Genomic DNA, 21,523 nt, shown 5'->3' with positions numbered 1-21,523 from the left:
ATTATTTTATAGCAATTAAATTAAATAAAGAAATCTTAACACTCATTGTCCTGAGGCTTAGGGTACTATTCTAGGATACTATGGAGGGAAATTTTGTTTCCCTTAAATTCTTAAACACTTTTGTTTCCTTAAGTACATACCCAATTGTTTGTTGTGTGTATATTTATTTTAAGGTTGTTTAACTATCCATTTCAAATATAAAGATCATAATACTATTTAATCACTCTTTAGCTATATATATATATATATATATATATATATATATATATATATATATCTTTCCCTTCCTCCCTCTCTCTTCCTCTTTTTCTCTCCCCCCCACTCCCTCCCTCCTTCCCTCCTCTTTTTTCTCTCCTCCTACCTCCACTGTCCAAAAATCAGTGGAAAACATGTCCTTGGGTAAGGCTAACAACAACAAAAAAGATAAATAAAAGTTATCTTTAAAAATATAAATATAAAAAAAGAAAAGTATACGTGTATCTATTATGAAATTTTTGCCCTGTGTTTCAGTAGTGATCTCAAGCTCTGCTTTAAGGGAAAAGTCTTAGAGTTTTTAAGGTACTTATTTCCTTTTGTAGACTTACCTTGGTAGTTCTTTAAGGAGAAACAATCCATAACAGCCAATACTATCTTTTCCAGCGTCTGATAACACTTCACTGAAAAGATCACTGCTTTTTACCTTGAATCCTACACTCTCACCTTTGCTAACTACCAGTACTTACATTTCTCTCAATATTTCATATTCCTCCTTGCCTCTGTGCTATAACCCTATCCAAACTTGCTCATTTCCACCTTGTCTGCTTGTCTTTTTTTTTGGAGGGGGGGGAATAGGACTTTTATATATTTTATTTAGTTTACTTGCATGCAACAAGTTCTCAATACTACACTTTCAAGAAAAGGGAGATGATTGGTTGAGGTGGTGAGACAGGATGTAGTCAAGAAAAGACAACATGGGTGTTTAGCCAAAGCTTTGTCACAGACTGACTGTGACTTAGAAGTTTTCTAATTTCTTTGAGCCTCATTTTTCTTAGAGTTTCAGTTTAACATTTTTAAAAATGAGCAGGTTGTACTGAATTATCACTAAGGTCTCCTCTAGCTCTAAAATCCTATACATTACCTATTTTTAGATTAGTATTTGCACATGGGACACTCTGGATGGATTTGTTTGATGGGGCGGGAGAGATAGAACATAATACACTTGAAATTAATAGCTATTTTTTAACCTTCTCTAAATATTGTCATTTACTTAGGCTCTCTTGAGTGTAGCTCTGTAATTCATTTGTACTAACTACGCTGGTGAATCTTCCTCCTTTCCTAGAATAATCTACCAGCAGAGAGAGGAGGATTTAGCATGCTTGAAGATAAATATAATCTCAAGATAAGCACTCTGATTATAGGAAGCTAATATTAACACAAATTGGCCGTCAATTTCAAGGACAAACTTTTACATATCCAAAGCTGCTTTATAATATTGCCTTAATATATTTTGACCAGAATATTGTCATGGAATTTTTGAATTAACTGTAGACACCTGTAGAATGACAATGTTCTTTGGTTTTGTCATTATTCCCTCACCTCAAATTACTCTTGCTCATTAGGAATGAAGTAAAAGTGGGTTGGGGGAATGAGAAGGCAGTGGTCAAAGAATACAAACTTCCAGTTGTAAGATGAATAAGTTCTGGGGATTTAATATTCAGCATGGTAACTGTAGTTAACAACACTACAGAACACACTTGGAAGCTGCTAAGAGAGGAGATCTTAAATGTTCTCACAGACAAAAAAACTAGAATTGTGTGTGAGGTGATGGATGTGTTAGCTAACAACCTTATTGTGGTGATCATATTTGAGTCTGCATCATTTTGTGGGATGTTTACCAATTTGGATTTGTCTCTTATTCTGTTGAGATGCAAATATCCTGTTACTCTTTAAACTTTTCACTAATTTTAGCATTCATTAGTGGGCTTCACCTACAACAGTTATTACTGTAGTGTTCTAATGATTATTTTCTATTTCTTTCATTCCTTTGACATTTATTAGTTGGAATTCTTCTCTAAGAGTTGTCCCTTCTCCCCCATTTATTTGTTTAATTACTTATTTATATCAGTATGGCCTCATGGATATCGTTTTTTAAGTTATAATTTCATTACACTATATTTATATTGATGCTCAAATTGTCCCATTTTAGATTTCATGACATTTTAATTTTAAAAATTAATAAGCCCTGGTCAAGTGGCTCATTTGGCTGGAGTGTCGTCCCATACACCAAAAGGTTTCAGGTTTGATTCCCAGTCAGGGCGCATACCCAAGTTGGGAATTTTGATCCCCAGTTGGGGGTACATATGGGAGACCTGATTGATGTGCTCTCTCACATTGATGCTTCTCTCTTCCTCTAAAATCAATAAAAACATATGCTCAGGTGAGGATTAAAAAATTAATAAAACAAATTATAGTGAAATCAGTTACTTGAGGTGGATTGAGCAATGTATTTCATAATAGCTTAGCATTCAGTAGTTGATTTCTATGAACTTTTGACAATTCTCACCCACTACTCCTGAACTCCTTAGTCATGTGTTATATAAGAAGGAGCAGGGAAAGAACACGAACCCATCTTTGTTTTTTCTCCTCTTCCTGAACCCAGTTAATTCTGTCAGTTTGGTCAGAAAATCCCTAATGACAACAAAAGCTTGGCAGTTACTAAGAGCAGTTCTTTTGTATAATTAAAAAAAAAAATTACAAAGTGTTTAAAGATATGGAAACTTGATGGCATTCTCATTCTCCAGTGGTGACACTGTGACTGGGTGTTCAGGATGGAGTGCTTGCTGACCCCTAGAATAGCTATTGTGCTTGGTTAATATTGTGTTTCCGTCTGTAGTTTATCATTTGAGGTGCTGATCCAAAATAAACCATCCGGTGTATCCAGCCAGTGCAGGACATACCCACTTAGCAACAGGAATATGGCTAAGGATTTCCTTGTGCTTAAACTACTGGAGTCTTAGGTTTGGGGTTGTATTTATTTTTATGTTTAGGTTTTTTGTTTGTTTGTTTTTGTCTAGTGAAAAACATTACTTTTAGTATTTTTTTAGTTTTTTCATTTTGTTTGCTGTTGTTATATCCAGTTATGTGTAACATTTTATTTATACCTCTCTTGCAACATTTATCACATTTTGCCTTTTCTAATTTTTACTTTATAAATTGGTCTTTTTTTTGTGTGGGGTTGATGTCTTCCTTTTTCTTCTTTTTTAAAAGTATATTTTTATTGATTTCAGAGAGGAAGGGAGAGGAAGAGATAAATAGAAACATCAGTGATGAGAGAGAATTATCCATTAGCTGTCTCCTGCACACCCCCTACTGGGGATTGAGCTCCCAACCAGGGCATGTACACTGACCGGGAATCAAATTGGACCTCCTTCCTGGTTCCTAGGTCGATGCTCAACTACTGAGCCATAACGGCCATGCTTCCTTTTCCTTCTCAACTGGCCAACTGGAGGACAAAATCCGTATATCAAACATTTTAAATATCCCTTATACTTTACACACAGGAGAGAGTTCTTTGTTGCTGAAAAGGGGGACATATGATTTTTAACAGTTAAAGATTGTTTTCTATTACTTATGTTAGGAATAGATAAAATCTACCCACTGGGTTGGTGAGGCAAGAATTTTCTGTACTTACAGAAGAATGTTCTAATCCACTATTAACTCCTCATAATGAGATTAAATGTTTATGTCACTAAGAATAAATTGCTCATATTTAAGCCATGTGTTTAAGTTGATAATAGTTTATTAAGAATTATTTTTAAATGACAGATTGTTCTGATAGCAAATTCAGCTGAGAAAGAACAACAAAGATTCTACATCTGTAATTTATGTGATAATCTTCAGAGAGAGTGACCATGTCCCACTCAGTCAAAAGGCAAACATAATGGCGTTGAATAAGAACCCTTTATCCAAATATTTACAAAAACTCTTAATCTAGAACTATTATCAACATTTAAAAATTTTATAGGAAGAGAGGAAGGGAGTGGGGGAGAGAGAGAGAGAGGTTTGTTGTTCCACTTATTTATGCATTCACTGGTTGATTCTTACATGTGCTGTGACCAGGCATCAAACCTGCAACCTTGGTGTATTGGGAGGACTCTGTAACCAACTGAGGTATCCGACCAGGGCCTATTAACGACATTTTTAACTGGAATTTATTACCCATGCCAAAATATTACTCATGATTTCACCAGGACAGGGAAATTAAGACTACAAAAGTATATCTAGATTTGTGACAGAAGTTTTCATAATTCATCTAACCAATATTTACAGTGTATCTTCTGTGTGTTAGTGATCCCTGCTATGAACACTTTATCAATGTACTTCCAAATTTGGACTAATGTATAAAATTTATTTGTGCTATAGCTAAGTATGCATATGGAGTCATGTGGAGTGGGGCACAATTTGCTGTCAAGGTTTAGAAGCAAGTATAATGTCATAATGTCAAGCCAGTTACAGAAATATTGTGTATGTACTAGTACTTGACATACGCATGGATCTTGCCTCATGAGCATGCAAGAGAATGTATGTAGGGCCTTAAGTAGCCCTGCACAAACTGCAACACAGTTCTGAAGAGTGACTAAAAAAGTGAAAGAACCTTGGGTAGATAAACATGATAGAAGTGATGGTTGTAATTATCATTGACGTGCATGGTGTCTAGAGTTTTAATTTTTTTACTGTAACTTGATCATGTAGGAAAGACTGGCAAAGCAGAAATGGTGACATATGTCACGTGCCATCATCATGATATGTGGAGTGTTGCAAGAATATAAAGGAGGATGGTTTAAGTGCTGTCAAAGTTGGTCTTTTAGTGACAGGGAAGACAAAACAATTAGCTTGCTGTCTTTCTGGAGATATTTTAACTACCATCTCCATATTCTCCCATGTTGCATAATAATTGCATTTGGTAGATTGTTTATGTTCAGTGCTTACTATCTTTGAGGCTCTCTTATGCAGTTACTTTGTTTTTTTTAAATATGTTTTTGTTGATTTTAAAGACAGGAAGGGTTAGGGATATAGAGAGAAACATTGATGAGAGAGCAACATCAAATAGAGAGAAACATCGATCAGCTGCCCCTCACACATCCACCATTGGGTATTGAGCCAGTAACCCTGGCATGTGCCCTGACCAGGAATCAAACCATGACCCCCTCGTTCATGGGTTTGACGCTCAAGCACTGAACCACACCTGCCAGGCTTCAGCACTTATTAAATAGTGACCCCTGCCACCACTGCTGGTCGCTGTCTGCGCAGCAATCAGCGAAGTGATTGGGCCCTTGGTCACACCTGCCTTGGCCTGGCACACCCGCTCACCTGCTCCACCATCCTACCACGGTCGCACTCTGGTCGTGGCCCATTGGAGCCAGCAGCACCTTCACTGCCACTGGTGCCAGCACCCAACGCTCGCCATGTTCCATGCCACCCCTTGGTGGTCAGCGCACATCATAACGAGCGGTCAGACTCTTGGTCACACTCCCAGTTGAACAATTTGCATATTAGGCTTTTATTATATAGGATATACTTATTATTTAAAAGTTCAAACATTATAGGAAGTTAACTTCAAAAATAGAAGTCCCAATACAAATATAACCATTATGAGCAATTGTCATATTTTCTTGAGCATTTTATGAATAACAAATTACATATAATTTTTAAAATATAACAACTTTTATAATTTGGCAACTCTGATACCCTTAGTTTCATCATTATTGTCCTTTTGTGATGATTTTTAAATTCTGGCAGAGTTTTTTCTCCCCCCCAAAATTAGTCTTTACTTTAATATTTCAGCAGAGACAAAGAATCAATATAAATTATTCCTAGCCAGCCTGTTTCTTGTGCAAATTGCCTTTTTCATTGCCTCTGCTATAGTGAAAATGAAATTAAAGTCTTGTCTTTTTATTTTTTTCTCTTCCTATAAGTGGTTAAGACCTTTCTACTGTTGTCAACAGTCTTCTCTGATTTGTGTTTTCAAGTGAGCAGAAGGAACATTGTTTCACATTAAGCAATACTTCTTTTTAGGGGAGAGAGAAATACTAGGAAATGGAATTGACTCATAAAAACAGATATGGCATAGAAAATATAAACCTCAACACCGACAGGAAAAGAAAACTATGTATTTCAAAGTATTTTTCAAATGTAGCATCTCCCACTTTTGGTATTCAATAAAGGCTTATAAATACACATATTTAAGGTACAGCAATTTTCACAGGGAAATTTGCTGGTAGTTGTGTTCCTTATAAAAACACTTAAAAATGCAAACCTACGATGTTTAAAACTTTTTGCAAAACTTTTTAAATAAAGTTGAAAATCTTGCATATTCTTTAACAATTTGAGGAAACATCCCAAAGAGAAAAACTTTTTAAATTCATTTTTAAAATATTTACTTTATAAATGACCCATAACTAACCCAAGTTTCCATAGTGTAGTGGTTATAAATGACCCATAACTAGTTTTACCATGTAAGATTAGTACTTAAAGAAGACTACCAAGGAGAAATTATATAGTAAACATTCCCAAGACTGAAATTGTTTCACTCTAGCTTGTTCTCTCTCTCTCTCTCTCTCTCTCTCTCTCTCTCTCTCTCTCTCTCTCTCTCTATATATATATATATATATATATATATATATATATATATAAAAGTGTAAAGACTAATATTTGTATAAAAGTAATAGATATCTGTGTTAGAATTTGATTGAGTCCTAAAACATTTTTTTTTTTGCCAGTTTACATAAATTTATTGTAAAAAAGCCATAATTTTAAAATACTAACATTTTAACTGCTGGGGACAAATTTTGAAACTACCTAATTTCTGGCATATTTAGATCTGTTCCACTATAGCTCAGAGGCATAAAAGGAAACTTGAGTTTTCCTTGTCATCCTAATAGTAATTTGAGATCCTCAAAAAGGATATATAACTCCTACTTTTATTGACTTGGACGAGCCTTAGATTGAAATGGAGAAGGAATGATGGGTAAGAAAGAGAATTGAAAATCCCAGAACCAACACAAATCACAGCTGTTCATATCTATAAAAACATATACAGCTTCTGAGGACATGCTTGGTTTTCTTGCTGGGGATTTGTTTTCCTCCTGATGACTGGCAAGAAGACAGGAGCTAACATCACAGAGTTAAATGATGAGGCAATAATAGGACGTTAAGTATGACTTTGGAAATGCTGGTACAGCAAATTCAGAGAATTATAACTTAATGTTTTTGTTAGATCTGGGGTGCTGGTAATTTCCTCACTGTTACAACCTCACAAATCACTCCTCCCATATCTTCAGATTAAAAAAAAAAATAGTATAAAGAAACAAGGATTTCCTGCTTTTAAAGAAAAGATAATATCCTGCATTTGTTGAGGCAGGAGATCAAGATTGGGTGGGCTTATATACATATCATTTTCACCCATTAAAGTAGCAAAGATGGTTTTTAAAAAGATTACTTGATGTCAGTTATTGGAGTGGTCAGAAGGAGGATTGAGCCCTGGTTGGAGCATCCTTCTGTACACCAAGAGGCTTCCGGTTCAGTCCTGGTTGGGGCTCATACTGGAGGCAACTGATCCATGTTTCTCTCTCACATCAGTGTTCCTCCCTCCCTCCCTCCCTCTGTCTTAAAAAATATCACTAAGCATATCCTCAGGTTACGATTAAAAATACATACATACATAAGGATTGAGAAAGGGCCTTTGGATTGGGTAAGAAAACGTCAGTGACCCTTTAGAATTCAGTTTTATTCAGAAGAGTTAAGGAGCAACAGGAGAAATAGAAACAAAATAGGAACTTTTTCTTTTATAGGAGTGCATTGAAGAGGAAGGAACTAACTCAGGATTAGTAAGATCAAAGCAAGGCGTTTTCGGTTTGCATAAACTTGGTAATATTTTAAGCCAGTGTTTCTACGGAGTACTTGTCTCTCATGGGTCTCCTGTCTCGTGCTGTGCCTTCTCTTCTCCCCAGCCCTTTCATGGTGGAATGTACTCTTCCTCATCTGTACTCACTCCCTTCGTGATTGTGCTGGAAAGTCTTCCATTTGCCCCTCCAGGACCACTCCTCCTCTACCTGCTTTCTCTCCCCGGAGGATGACTGCATGGACTGTATCCACAAGCTTCCCAGGATGCTGGAGGGAAACGGGGAGGAGAGGGAAATGGGAGCATTCATCCCCTTAGCTCCCAGTCTGCAGGCTCACTTCAGTCTGGATGAATCTGACTGCAAGTCACTGCTCCTCACAAGTCAGCCCTCTATGGGACTCTCCTTCTGGGCTGGTAACCACTTCCTCTCCTAGTCTCTCTAGACCTAGGTGTGGAAACAGGATATCATACTCTATTTCCCCTTGTGGTTTCCCTGAACTCTTGCCCACACCTTTATAAACTGTCCTTTTGTTAATCCTGTGCCATTCATTTCCTGCTGGGATCCTGACTGATCTTATCCAGTCTCTACATGCCAACAATTCCCATATTTATAGTTCCAGCCCAGACCTATCTCCTGAACTGCAAACTCATATATCTGTCTGACTGCTAGATTTGATTGTCTAATATATATCTTAACTCTTAAACTTGTTGATGGCAATTCTATTTTTCCAGTTCAGGACAAAAGTCTCAAAATCATCCTCAACATTTTTCTTACCCCCTTCTTATCCAGTCCTTCAGGATATCTGAGTAGCTTTTCTTTTAGTGGAGAATCTAACCACTTCTCACCACCTCCTCTCCTGTCGCCCTGGTTCAACTACTTTCACTCTCATCTCTAATAACCTCCCAGTTGATCTTCCGGCTTCCGCCTTAACCTTTTTCACCCTATTTTCAAGGTAGTGAAAATGATTAAAATGCATGTTAGATCATGTCACTCCTCTGTTTAAAACCGCCCAGTGGCTTCCTATTTCAGAATAAAAGCCAAAGTCCCTAGGACACCTGAAAGGCCCTGCACCATCTGCCTTCCACACCTTTACCTTTATGACCCCATTTTCTAGTCTTTCCCGTCAACCTGCGCTAGTCACAATGGCTTCCCTTACTGCTTTAATAGTATTCCCTGTCAGGAATGCTCCTCCCACATATCTGCATGACTAACTCCCCCACCTCCTTTAAGTGTTCATTTAAATATTGTCTTTATGAGGCTTACCCCAACCACCTTATTTAGAATTCCCTAGCACTCCTCATCCATCTGCTCTTACTGTCATTCCTTTTCTGCAACATTTAACATCTACTAAATACTATATTATTTGCTTAAAAAATTTTTTTTTTCATGCAGTAGAGTTGGTTTTCACTTCTTATGGTAAATAGTTCTGTGAATTTTAACACATGTATAAATTCTTATGTCTATAGCCACAGTCAGAATACACAACAGTTCCATACTCCAAATAATCATCATATCTTCCTTATCCCTAACCACTGGCAGCCGCTGATCTGTTCATCATATAGTTTGTCTTTTCAATAATGGGATCATGCAGTATGTAACATTTTGACACTGGCTGCTTTTACTCAGCATAATGCTTTTGAGATTTATCCATATCACTGAGTATATCGTTTTTTTATTGCCAAGTAGTATTCTATCATGTGGCTATACTGCAGTTTATCCACTCACCCACTGAAGGAAATTTAAGTTGTTTCCAGTTTCCAGGACACTTATAAAAAAAAGAACTGCTAAAACATTAATGTACAGGCTTTAATGTGAACATAAGTTTTTGTTTCTCTGGAATATAATTTACTTATTAATTACATTCATCTTTTTTTTTTTGGCATGTTTTGTTCACAGATGTATTAGCTTACGTTTCTAAAACAGTTCTGGGCACATATGAGGAGCTCAACAGATTGGTGAATATGCATTTTTGCATATTTTAAAATGGAAAGGTAGCCCTAGATGGTTTGGTTCAGTGGTTAGAGCATCAGCTTGCAGACTGAAGGGTCCCAGGTTCAATTCCTGGTCAGGGCACATGCCTGGATTTCGGACTTGCTCCCCAGTGAGAGATATGCAGGAGGCAGCCAATCAATATCTCTCATCATTGATGTTTCTATCTCTCTCCCGCTCCCTTCCTCTCTGAAATCAATAAAAATATATATATATATCTTTTAAAAGGCAAGATATACAGTGGGAGGAAAAAAAGGGGGACACATGTAGTACTTCCAACAATAAAATTTTAAAAAATAAAATAAAATGGAGCTGAAACCGGTTTGGCTCAATGGATAGAGCCTCAGCCTGCAGACTGAAAGGTCCCGGGTTCGATTCCGGTCAAGGCCATGTACCTCAGTTGTGGGCACATCCCCAGTAAGGGGTGTGCAAGAGGCAGCCGATTGATGATTCTCTCTCATCGATGTTTCTAACTATCCCTCTCTCTTCCTCTCTGTAAAAAAATCAATAAAATATATATTGGGGAAAAAAAGAATGACAGAAAAAATAAAAAAATAAAAATAAAATGGAAAGATATAGTGAAACCAGCATTATTCTGAACACATTCAGAGTTTACATAGACAAATCCTAGACTGCAGTCTACTCAGACCCCAAGTGGTTGGAGACTTGGGTTGAAAGTTATCTGCGAGTTGAGAACATAAAGGACTTTTTTCTGAAAGTATTTCCTCTCTAATGTTTTTCATGGCCATTTAGCAGATTTCTGATTTGAGAATCTTGGGATGGGGTTAAGGAGAAACCTCTTGGGAGAATACTTTAACAGTGATGTCAACATAACTCATTTGTGAGCAAAATGAAAAGCCAACTTTTCCTCCCTAAGGATAAGCTAGAAACAAACTTGCTTGCAAAAGCAGGGGAAATAATTGGCACCATTCTCTCCACATTGTTCAATCCATTTAGTTTCACTTAAACTCACAGTAAAGGTCGCTGGATAGGATAAGAAAAAGATAAGTTTAGGGGTGAAGAGGAAAATAATGATTCTGTGAGAGGTTGTGTTCATAAGAGAAGGTGATTGATTTTCTGGAATATTTCTATTAACAGCCATAGCCTATGTCTAACTATGAAGTATCTTTTGAATAATCTTTTATTTAAGGTTAATTGCTCCTAATGGTTCCAAACCAGAATAGCAGTGTACCTAATTAAAATACATAGGAACACGCCCCTCCACCCCAACCCTGTTCTTTAGAGCACATGTGTCAAACACAAGGCCCGCGGGCCAAATCCGTCCCGCCAGGCCTTGCAATGTGGCCCGCACCGCACTGTCATCACTGCACTCCACTGCGTTTCCATCACAATGACAGTTTATAACTGTTCAGTAAACCATTCGGCCCGAGATTTAGGCTGGATTTTAGATTTTGGCCCCTTCTCTGATTGAGTTTGACACCCCTACTTTAGAGGATGGAATTCCGTAAGAATCAGTTGGCTCCTGGATCCCATCCAGTGCATCATAGCTTTTGAAGGCTAGCGAGATTTCACTTTAAGGTGGTTCCATGTTTAAAGTTTGAGCAAGGTTTCAAGATAAGTTTTCTTTATTTTTAAAAATGTTTCTTTTGGTATAAATGATATGGACTCATAAAAATTTCAGACTACATGAAGATATACAGAACTACATGAAGAAAACAAGGCAAGCCTACACCTATATCTGAGCACTATTGATATTTTGATGAAAAATCCTTCCAGGTATCTTTCCAGGTAGTTGTAGAGTACACATATCTGTTTTTGTTACACTAAAGAGAAAGGGCTACAAGGATGCTTTTAGGATGGGGGACAGCCCCCTTCACTTTTTTTTTTTTTTTTAATGTATTTTATTGACTTTTTACAGAGAAGAAAGGAGAGTGATAGAGAGCTAGAAACATTTATGAGAGAGAAACATCGATCAGCTGCCTCTTGTACACCCCCCACTGGGGATGTGCCTGCAACCAAGGTACATACCCTTAATGGAATCGAACCTGGGACCCTTCAGTCCGCAAGCCGACGCTCTATCCGCTGAGCCAAACCGGTTTCGGCCCCCTTCACTTTTAATAAGAGTGATCAGTACATAGAAGAAAGAAAATTAACTTCTGCACCCAAAACATTGCAGACATCAGTGTTTAATTAAACATTTTTAGGATTATCTTTTTCAGGAAAAATGAAATAACTCTGAAATATGTTGAGGGTTCTGAGTGCACATGAGGGTATAAGGGGGAATAATTTATTTATTCATCCAAGTATTGAGATTAAAGCACTGTGGCAACTTGGAAGATCTAAGGACTAAAACAGCACCATGAACTCTCCATCTTCCCATATCTCAGGCAAATTAGAAATAGACGTCTATTCTTAGTTCTTCAGCCATTATAAATGGCCAGGTAGATTGGGGTGAGCACCATTGTCGTCAGCTCAAATGAAACTCGTAGCTCTCTGAAAAAAGCCATGCAATAGGCTATGTATGTATGTATGTTTTATTTAAATATGTGTGCATTAACCAGTTCAGTGATACTGTTTGATTGAATGAACTTCCAAGTAGATCATGAAAGATCCTCTCCTAACCACTATAATATTCAAGATTAGTCATTTAGAATGTCTTTAAGTTCCCTCATTTGGTAGCCCAATAGTTGGTATACTGCCTTAAATTGTTCAAAAAGTAAGTCTCTGCCTTTGGCGGTGACTGGAAACTGTAGGAATTTCTGCCAAAGTTCTTGTGATCTAATCCTCTCTTGGAAGTACAAAGCTAAAGCATGCATTGAAATGCCTGAGTCAGCCACTCAAGGGATATACTGGCTGCAACTGCTCATTTTTCTAGGATGAAAAAAATCTCCTTGGTGACCTGAGACAGCTAGCTAGCTTTAACTCTCTCCACCTAGAAATACATGTATTATAACTGCGTAGAAAACACACACACACATACACACACACACAAACTATATATAAATGTTGGCATAATTGAAAAAGAACCCTTTATGATCTGTGTGTGTGTGTGTGTGTGTGTGTGTGTGTGTGTGTGTATATATATATATATATATATATATATATATATATATATTATTGATTTTGTACAGAGAGGAAGGGAGAGAGAGAGAGAGTTAGAAACATAGATGAGAGAGAGTCATCAATCAGCTGCCTCTTGCACACTCCCTACTGGGGATGTGCCTGCAACCAAGGTTCATGCCCTTGACCGGAATCAAACCCGTGACCCTTCAGTCCCCAAGCCGACGCTCTATCCATTGAGCCAAACCGGTTTCGGCCCTTTATGATCTCTTATGTTTTCTAGAATTATGATTAATTTCAGCAGATCTTATTTAGTAACTTATAAGAAAATACCTTCACCTCTTCTATTGATTGCTGTTTAAAAATTTTAACTTTTCCAACCTTCTAATTTAGGGAAGGAAAAGAAAGCCACCTACTATTTACTGAATATTTAGTATATCCTGGAATTGTTACTTGTTTAGTGTTAACTCCTATTATATAGATGAGGACCTCAGAATAGGCAAATAAGGTTTCATAGCTCTGAGATGGCAAGCACAGTTAGTATTTGAACCAGGTCTGTATGAACCCAAACGCCTCTCTACCACCACATCATGCAATAAAATGAACTGTAGAATGTTAGGCTTATAAAAACTATTATCACTATTATTAAGTAAAAATACAAGGTGCAGAACAATAAGCATAATATACTACCACTATGTGAAAGTGTGTGTACATATATCCACGTGTGTGTGTCTGTAGTACATATACTTAGAACATCTAGTATATCTCTGGAGTACTTTACAATGAATAGTTGGACCCTAGGAGGGGAACTGAGTTGCTAGAAAGCTAGACTTTTTGTTATAAAAATCTTTTATACAGGCTGAAACCAGTTTGGCTCAGGGGATAGACCGTCGGCCTGCGGACTGAAAGGTCCCGGGTTCAATTCTGGTCAAGGGCATGTACCTTGGTTGCTGGCACATCCCCATTGGGGGTGTGCAAGAGGCAGCTGATCGATAATTCTCTCTCATCGATATTTCTAACTCTCTATCCCTCTCTCTTCCTCTCTGCGAGAAATCAATAAAATATATATATTTTAAAAGTAAATAAATAAAATCTTTTATACAGTTGAATTTTGTCATATATGCATACATTTGATTATTTCTTAGATTTAGTAGTTTATTTGTTAGCAAAGTTTCATAAACATAAAGCTTCTAAAGCTATAAAATGTTAATGCTAACTCTTATGATACTGATAAGCATTGATAATGATCATATCTTTCTTGTTTTCAATTCCCATCATCTACTCTGATGACCTACCACTTTGGAATTTGAAAGGGAGATAAAACATTGATATGACATATAATTGATGTTAGCAGAATTAATGATGACTGAATCATCTACCATTTATTTAAATTTTTAGTGCTATCTAAGATTTTAATCTTTGGTTTATCTATTAAAAAAAAAAAAAAAGAACATCATGCCTCAAATACAGTAGTTGCCAGTCATGACTGAGGTAAAAGAAATCTATATATATAAAAGACTAATATGTGAAGTGTCTGACCATCCACCGATCGCTTTGAGGCACACTGATCACCAGGCAGCAGACGCTCAACACAGGAGCTGCTGTGATGCACACTGGCCATTTACAGAGAAACCGCACTGCGGACCTGGCACCCACAAAGCAACACTCGGCTTCCCCCAAGTGGGACACAGGCTCAGCCACCACCCCGGAGTGTCAGCCCACCAAACTGCAGCCACTGCTGCTGAGACCCCATGGTGCAAAATGCTGCCCACAGCCCAGCCCAGCCTGGAAACAGTCACTGTGGGCGCCGGGTAATGGCGTCACGGAGCAAAGCACAGCTTGCTCTCCCTAGCAGTTAGTCTCTTTGGAATTTCTTTAGCCCAGGAACACGACTTGCTTTATAGCCAGGTGCAAACATTTCACATTTAACCAAATATCTGTGAAGCATTTTCCCGTGCCTCATCTCATTTGATCCTCACAGAAGTCCTGGAGTAGGTAGATAGGAGACTCAGTGGAATCCTATTTTCATTATCCGAAAAACAGATTTAGAAGCTTAGAAATTTGACCCAACTGAAAAGAAGTAAATGGCGGACCTTGAAAATGACTTCATGTTTTCTCACTGAGCAGAATATAGTCAAACACTGCTGCAGTTAAATATTTTACCCTTTGTTCTCCCTATGTGATCTACAATAATTATCTGCTTCATGTTCATGTTTTCTTCTGTGTTGCTGACAATTACCTGAAAGAGAAGTTGGGGTGCTTTACTGGGCTGGAAAAAGTTTAGCTAAATGAGAAAGCAGGTCTAATTAAGCAAGTTTATCTAGATATATAAAGCTCTCGCTGGCGCCAGTCTCACATGTGTGTATTCATCTGTCATTGTTGATCGTGAATTTGATTGACACTTCTATTAAAGAAAAAGGATGAATAGCAATATTAAAATATTTCTTCTAATTAATTTCCTTTCAGTGTGCACGAATTTGTGTCCTAGGCCTCTAGTATTTTATATAATCTTTAAAATTGAACTTAAAAAAGTTTCCCATCTATTAAAAGCTATATTTTATTTTGGGGCTAGCATTAATGGAAATACCTTATCTTGAATATGCTTATTTTTGTACTTGTTTGTACTTGTTTTCAAAATTGTAATGATCTGTTTATACAGTTGTCTTCCTTAGTAGTCTGGTCATTGCAGGAGGGCAGGGTCCATCCCTCATTTGTTCTTGTTTCTCAGGGCCTCGCCTCATGCTTGACACTTAGTAGGTAGCTGAGAATGTTGATTGAATTCAATCAAATTGAACTAGAGATACTTAGCTTAGTCCAGTGAAGAGAGAGAGATATCATCTTATTCTTCAGATATTTGAAGGTGTTCTCTCATGTGGAAGAGATTGTTCTATATGGCTTCAGTGAACAGAAAAAACAAGTGAAAGTTTCAAGATGTTTCTATATGTTGACTCATCTAAATGTAGGTGGCGCTATCTCAGGAGGTACTGAATATATCACCAGGAGACTCATTCGTAGTTGGTCAACTCCTGAGACAATTTAGTAATTTAATTATTCATTTGTTTCTTCACTCATTTATTGAAACATTTGTTGAACAGACACTGTTCTCGATAATTGGATGCCAGGATTGAATAAGTCTTAATCCCTGCCTTGGGGAATTCAACAGCCAGCAGGGGAGCAGAAGTTTTCGCAAAGGATTACACCCCAGGGTTCTAAGGGGATGTTGTTGTAGAGGTGTGATGGTAATGCCCTGGAGAGAGGAGACAGCAACTGCTGCTGAGGAGGTGACTCTGGGTAGAGTTGATCAGGGGAAGGAGTGTCCTAGGAAGACAGAACAATACGCACATTCGCTCAGAAGTTAAAAGTTTTTAGAATAGAGTAATGCTATTTCATTTGTATTTCATGCCCTTAAAGGACCCTCTGATAGATTCTGTGTGCTGGCTCTTTAAATTCGTGTTTTTGGCTTTGTTTTCTGCTTCATGCTAGATATTGCATGAATGTGTGCATTTTAGTTATTATTTTTTATAGGAAGCAAAAATGCTAACCTCCTTCTTTGGTTTTTGTTCATAGTCAAATTCATCCGAGAAGTAACGCCATATATCAAGAAGCCATCCTTAGTATCAGACCTGCCATGGGAAGGTGCAGCTCCCCAGTCACCAAGCTTTAGTGGCAGCGAGGACTCTGGTTCTCCAAAACACCAGAACAGCACCAAGGACAGGAAGGTCATTCCTCTCAAAATGTGCTTTGCTGCTAGAAACCTAAGCATGCCGGATCTGGAGAACAGGTGAGCTGTACCTAAGCAGAACATCATACTTAAAGACATGTTGCAATTCATTTTGCAATAACATGACTGACTAAATTTCATGGAGGGAAACATCAGTCTGAGATAAGAGAATAGTTTTTGGCATTCCATATTTAAATTGCTTCATACATATGTGTGAAGTACATTTATAGAAAATTTTGGGCAAACAGACAAGAAGCATAACGGTGGATACTCCTGGGGAGTGAAATGCGATTGGAAGGAAAGAAGGGACTTCTGGTCTTCATTTTATACCTTTCTTTTTTCACTATGAGCATTACTTTGTAATTGAAAAAATTTTACTAAAGAAATTTTTAAAATATTTGTTTAGATGTATAAATTCTTTATACTGTGGGTGTGTAAAGAGTCAGAGATCTGTATTATAGATCTCACTATCAACTAATTATGTGACCCTGGCAAGTTAGCTTCTCTTGACCTTAGTTTTCTAGTTTGTAAAATGAAAGAGTTGAATTGGGACGGCACCGGTTTGGCTCAGTGGATAGAGCATCGGCCTGCAGACTGAAAGGTCCTGGGTTCGATTCTGGTCAAGGGCATATACCTTGGTTGCGGGCGCATCCCCAGTAGGGGTTGTGCAAGAGGCAGCTGATTGATGATTCTCTCTCATCGATGTTTCTGACTCTCTATCCCTCTCTCTTCCTCTCTGTGAAAAATCAATAAAATATATTAAAAAAAAAAGAAAAGAAAGAGTTGAATTGGATAATTTCTAATGTCCCTCCTAGTTCTATAAACATTTGGTTTCTATGAGTTTGTCTTTATTATCTCCATGAAGTGCTACTAGTAAACTTAGGTTAGGGATTGGGGGTAGGGAGGGTGGGGAGGAGAGATAAACTTGTCCAAAGACATAGTTAAGGATAAACTTTTTATTAGGAGCTTTCACTTTTATGGTCTCCTCCAGTCTGAATGCAGAGCCAGATACCTGATCAGATGGAATGGATCATAGAAGATAACAAATAGCTGAGAGACTTCTTGGGCATTTTAGACCACAGGGACATTAAAGCTCATCTAAATGTAGGTGGTGCTATCTCAGGAGGTACTGAATCTATCACCAGCTCTATAGCATGTGGTATGATATGCCCTAACCGACTGAGCTCTGCAATCAGACAGACCTTGATTTGAACCCCATCTGGGTACCTGCTCAAAGGAAGGGTCTGAAGAAGTCCCTTCACCTCCATAAACAGCCATATCTTCGTCTGTTAAAAAAACACACCCAAGCCCTAACAGTTTGACTCAGTGGATAGAGCATCGGCCTACGAACTTATGTCCCAGGTTCGATTCCAGGCAAGGGCATATACCTTGGTTTCTGGCACATCCCCAGTGGGGGGTGTACAGGAGGCAGCTGATCGATGTTTCTCTCTCATCAATGTTTCTAACTCTATCCCTTTCCCTTCCTCTCTGTAAAAAATCAATTATATATATATATATATATATATATATATATATATATATATATTTAAAAACACACCCCAAAACTTAATAATTAACTCATTGTAAAGATTAAATATGAAACTCTTTATATAGAGGCAAGCACATAGTAAATTCTTTAAAAAAAATAGTATCTTTAAAATGACTACACACTTTTAAAATTATATTCTGATATATTTGTATTATTTTTGTTGCTTTTTAAAATTTCTTTTTAAAAATATTTTATTTGTTTATTTCAGAGATAAAGAGAGAGGGAGAGAGAAATAGAAACATCAGTGATGAGAGAAAATTATTGATTGTCTCCTGCATGCCCCAGTCATGAGCCCTTGGATTGAACCTGGGACACTTTAAATAAAGTCCCTTAATTTCTCTGTCATCCTGTTGGCTTTTTTTTCTGTTTGTAAAATGAACTAATACCTGCTCAACTATATTCTTTAGAACTACTTTAAGGATAAATAAGATAATATCTATAAGATAATACCTGTGAAATCATTTGGATCTTTTGATCCTTAAATTTATCTCCACTTGGTCAGGGGAAGTGTCATGGCAGGTGACACAGCTGCAACATTTAAAACCATGCAAAAAATTCACAATTTATATAGGAATAGCAAAAAATAAGTTTCATCAGGACATCTGTCATCAAGACACTTATCAAATTGCAGCTTTATTTAGCTGACTGTATTTCTGTTTGGAAATCTTTATCTTCCATAGTCTTTTGTAAAACTCTGAGCAAAAAATAGGCTTAGATGTTCCCTAATCTGGAAAATACTTTGGAATCTGTTTTTAAGCCGTAGGTAGACACGTGTTTCTCAACATCCCATCATTCTTCACTTCCCCCTAATATTTTATTATGAAAATCTTTCCACACATAGCAAAGTTGAAAGGATTTTATAGTTAATGCCCATTTTCTACCACTAACATTTTATTCTATGCTTTATCACAGACTGACCCATCCATCAATCCATCTATTTAGTTTTTATAAAATGCTTTTTAGAGTGAATTGCAGACATTAAAATATTTTCTTCTAAATAGTTAAGCATGCATATAAATAACTAGAGTTCGGTGTTTTTTATAGTTTTTTTTTCCCTTTTGGCCCAATATTTGCATCCAATAAAATGCATAAATTGTAAGTTTTGACAAATGCATACAATTATATAACCCAAGCCTATCAAGATATAGAACATTGCCGAAACCGGTTTGGCTCAGTGGATAGAGCGTCGGCCTGTGGACTGAAAGGTCCCAGGTTCGATTCCGGTCAACGGCACATACCTTGGCTGCCAGTACATCCCCGGTGGGGGGTGTGCAGGAGGCAGCTGATCTATGTTTCTCTTTTATCGATGTTTCTAACTATCCCTCACTCTTCCTCTTTGTAAAAAAATCAATAAAATATATTTTAAAAATAAATTTTAAAATAAAATAATTTAAAAAAAAAAAGGATTTAGAACATTACCATCATCCTGGAAAATTTTCTTGTGCCCCTTCTCAGTCAATTCTCTCTCCCACCTCCAAGGCAACTTCTGTTCTGATTTTCTAGTATTAGATTAGTTCTAACTATCCTACAACTTTATATAAGCATATTCTTTTGTGATAGAATTCTTTTGCCTGCAAAAGGTTGTTGAGATTCGTCCATCTTATTGCATGTATCAATAGTTCTTTCTCTCTGATGCTGAGCAGTAATATTGTGTTGTATGAATGTATCACATTTTATCTTTATTTTTGTATTGATAGATACCTGCGCTATTTCCAGTTTGGCACTGATATTAATAAAGTTATTGTGAATATTTTTTAAATCATAACCCGAGGATATTTTTTTCCATTGATTTCTAGAGAGAGTGGAAGGGGGAGACCCTTTGGTCTGTGGGCTGACACTCTAACCACTGAGCAAAACCAGCCAGTGCTATTGTGAATATTTTTCTAAAACTCTTTTTGTGGGCATATACTTTCATTTCTCTTGGATAAATTCTTAGAAGTGGAATTGCTGGGTCATGGGATAGGTATATGTTTAGTTTTTTAAAAAACTCCCAGACTTTTTCCCAAAGTGGTTGTGCCATTTTACATTCCCACCACCAGTGTAGAAGAGATTCTGTTGCTTCTCATCCTTGCCAGCATTGGTAATGTCAGTCTTTTCAATATAAACTACTCTGATGGGTATGTAGGAATCTCTTTGTGGTTCATCTTTTACCTTCTAAATGCAAAAGGTATTTGACACAAGAAGAAAGCATCCTTTTTTTCTGTTTTACTACTTTTATTTAGTTTCATATTCACTATCCAGAGCTGAGAAAAAAAAGTGCTGACCATCAGAATGAGTAAAAAGGAGGAGGAAGTTTATTCTCTTCCTCCACCTTGAGTTCTCAAGACCTCACTAGATGCTTCTGATAGTTATAAACAGTTAATTCTGGAAAGTGAAAGCTAAATAAATAATGATGACGTCCAGGGAGAGAACAGGAGCCCATTCCTTAGCAAACAGCCGCGGAGGCAGAGTGGAGTTCAGCAAGGACAAGGTGTTCTTAAACACTGCTCTTCAGAAACGTACATCTGTTTCCTCAGAGCTGGTTCACAATGTCTTGTTCATCTTCACATTGGCTGTTTTCCAAGTTCAAGGTAAATTTTGGCTTTATGACATCATCAGACAATATGATTATTACTGAATTGAGCACATAAGTTATGTCAAAGACTACTAAACAGAAGAAATAGCAGGTTAGACTTATAGAATCCTATGCTTCTGTGTATCTAAATATTGATTTGATTCATACGATCAGAATGGAATTGCAGTTCTCAGGAAATCCTCAGTGGTTTGACCAGAGGCCAAAACTGTTCACACTGTAGCTGTTTCCTCCTCTCTCCTGTGGACTCAGACAATTACTGGCAGACTGCCTCCAAGTGTTTGTTAGGAGAGTTTGCATATGAATTTTTCTTTTAAAACAGCAGTAGGCTTTAGGAAATATGTTGTCCCCTTTATCAGGTGGAGGGGAACTTCCTCTTCAAGGGCAAATTCTTCTGGATCCTAGAACCATCAGAATTTTGGAGTTTTGTTTGTTTCTTCTCATTTAATTTGCCATTTTACAATCCCTTTAAAAAAAAAAAAAAACTGCAAAATTTCTCTTTTCGTGAAAAACTGGTGATCTTGCCCTGAGAACTAATGTATTGCCTGTTTTCACCTTTTTCCAGCCCACTGGACTTTGTTAATCAAGCTTAATTTTAATTTATAAGACTTACTAGAAAGTGAAAGCTACATTACACTGCTGAATTACACCCCTTATTAATTCCATTTCCCCAGTTATTAATAGCTAGGGTATTTGATGTAAGGATTTTCAGAATTCAGAGGCTGTTGAAGGAGATGTGTCTGAGAGACTGTCAGGAACTGTGTGAGGTGAACAGGCCTTTTCAGAAGGTG

General features: G+C 37.2%; 1 protein-coding gene across 2 annotated transcripts in view; it reads left to right on the top strand.

Moving 5' to 3' along the window:
- The window catches only part of SNTB2 (syntrophin beta 2), a 68,613-nt gene that overhangs the window by 17,960 nt on the left and 29,130 nt on the right, over positions 1–21,523 (top strand). For both annotated transcript variants that reach the window (XM_036441390.2, XM_036441389.2), the window contains exon 2: positions 16,458–16,671. In XM_036441390.2, coding sequence (XP_036297283.1) covers positions 16,458–16,671 — 214 coding nt within the window. The remainder of the gene's footprint in view (positions 1–16,457; positions 16,672–21,523) is intronic.

Source organism: Pipistrellus kuhlii, unplaced genomic scaffold (genome assembly GCF_014108245.1).
Source record: "Pipistrellus kuhlii isolate mPipKuh1 unplaced genomic scaffold, mPipKuh1.p scaffold_m20_p_17, whole genome shotgun sequence".
NCBI classification, from domain to species: Eukaryota; Metazoa; Chordata; class Mammalia; order Chiroptera; family Vespertilionidae; genus Pipistrellus; species Pipistrellus kuhlii.
Note: the sequence above shows the minus strand (reverse complement) of the source record. Positions and strands in the feature narration are given on the sequence as shown.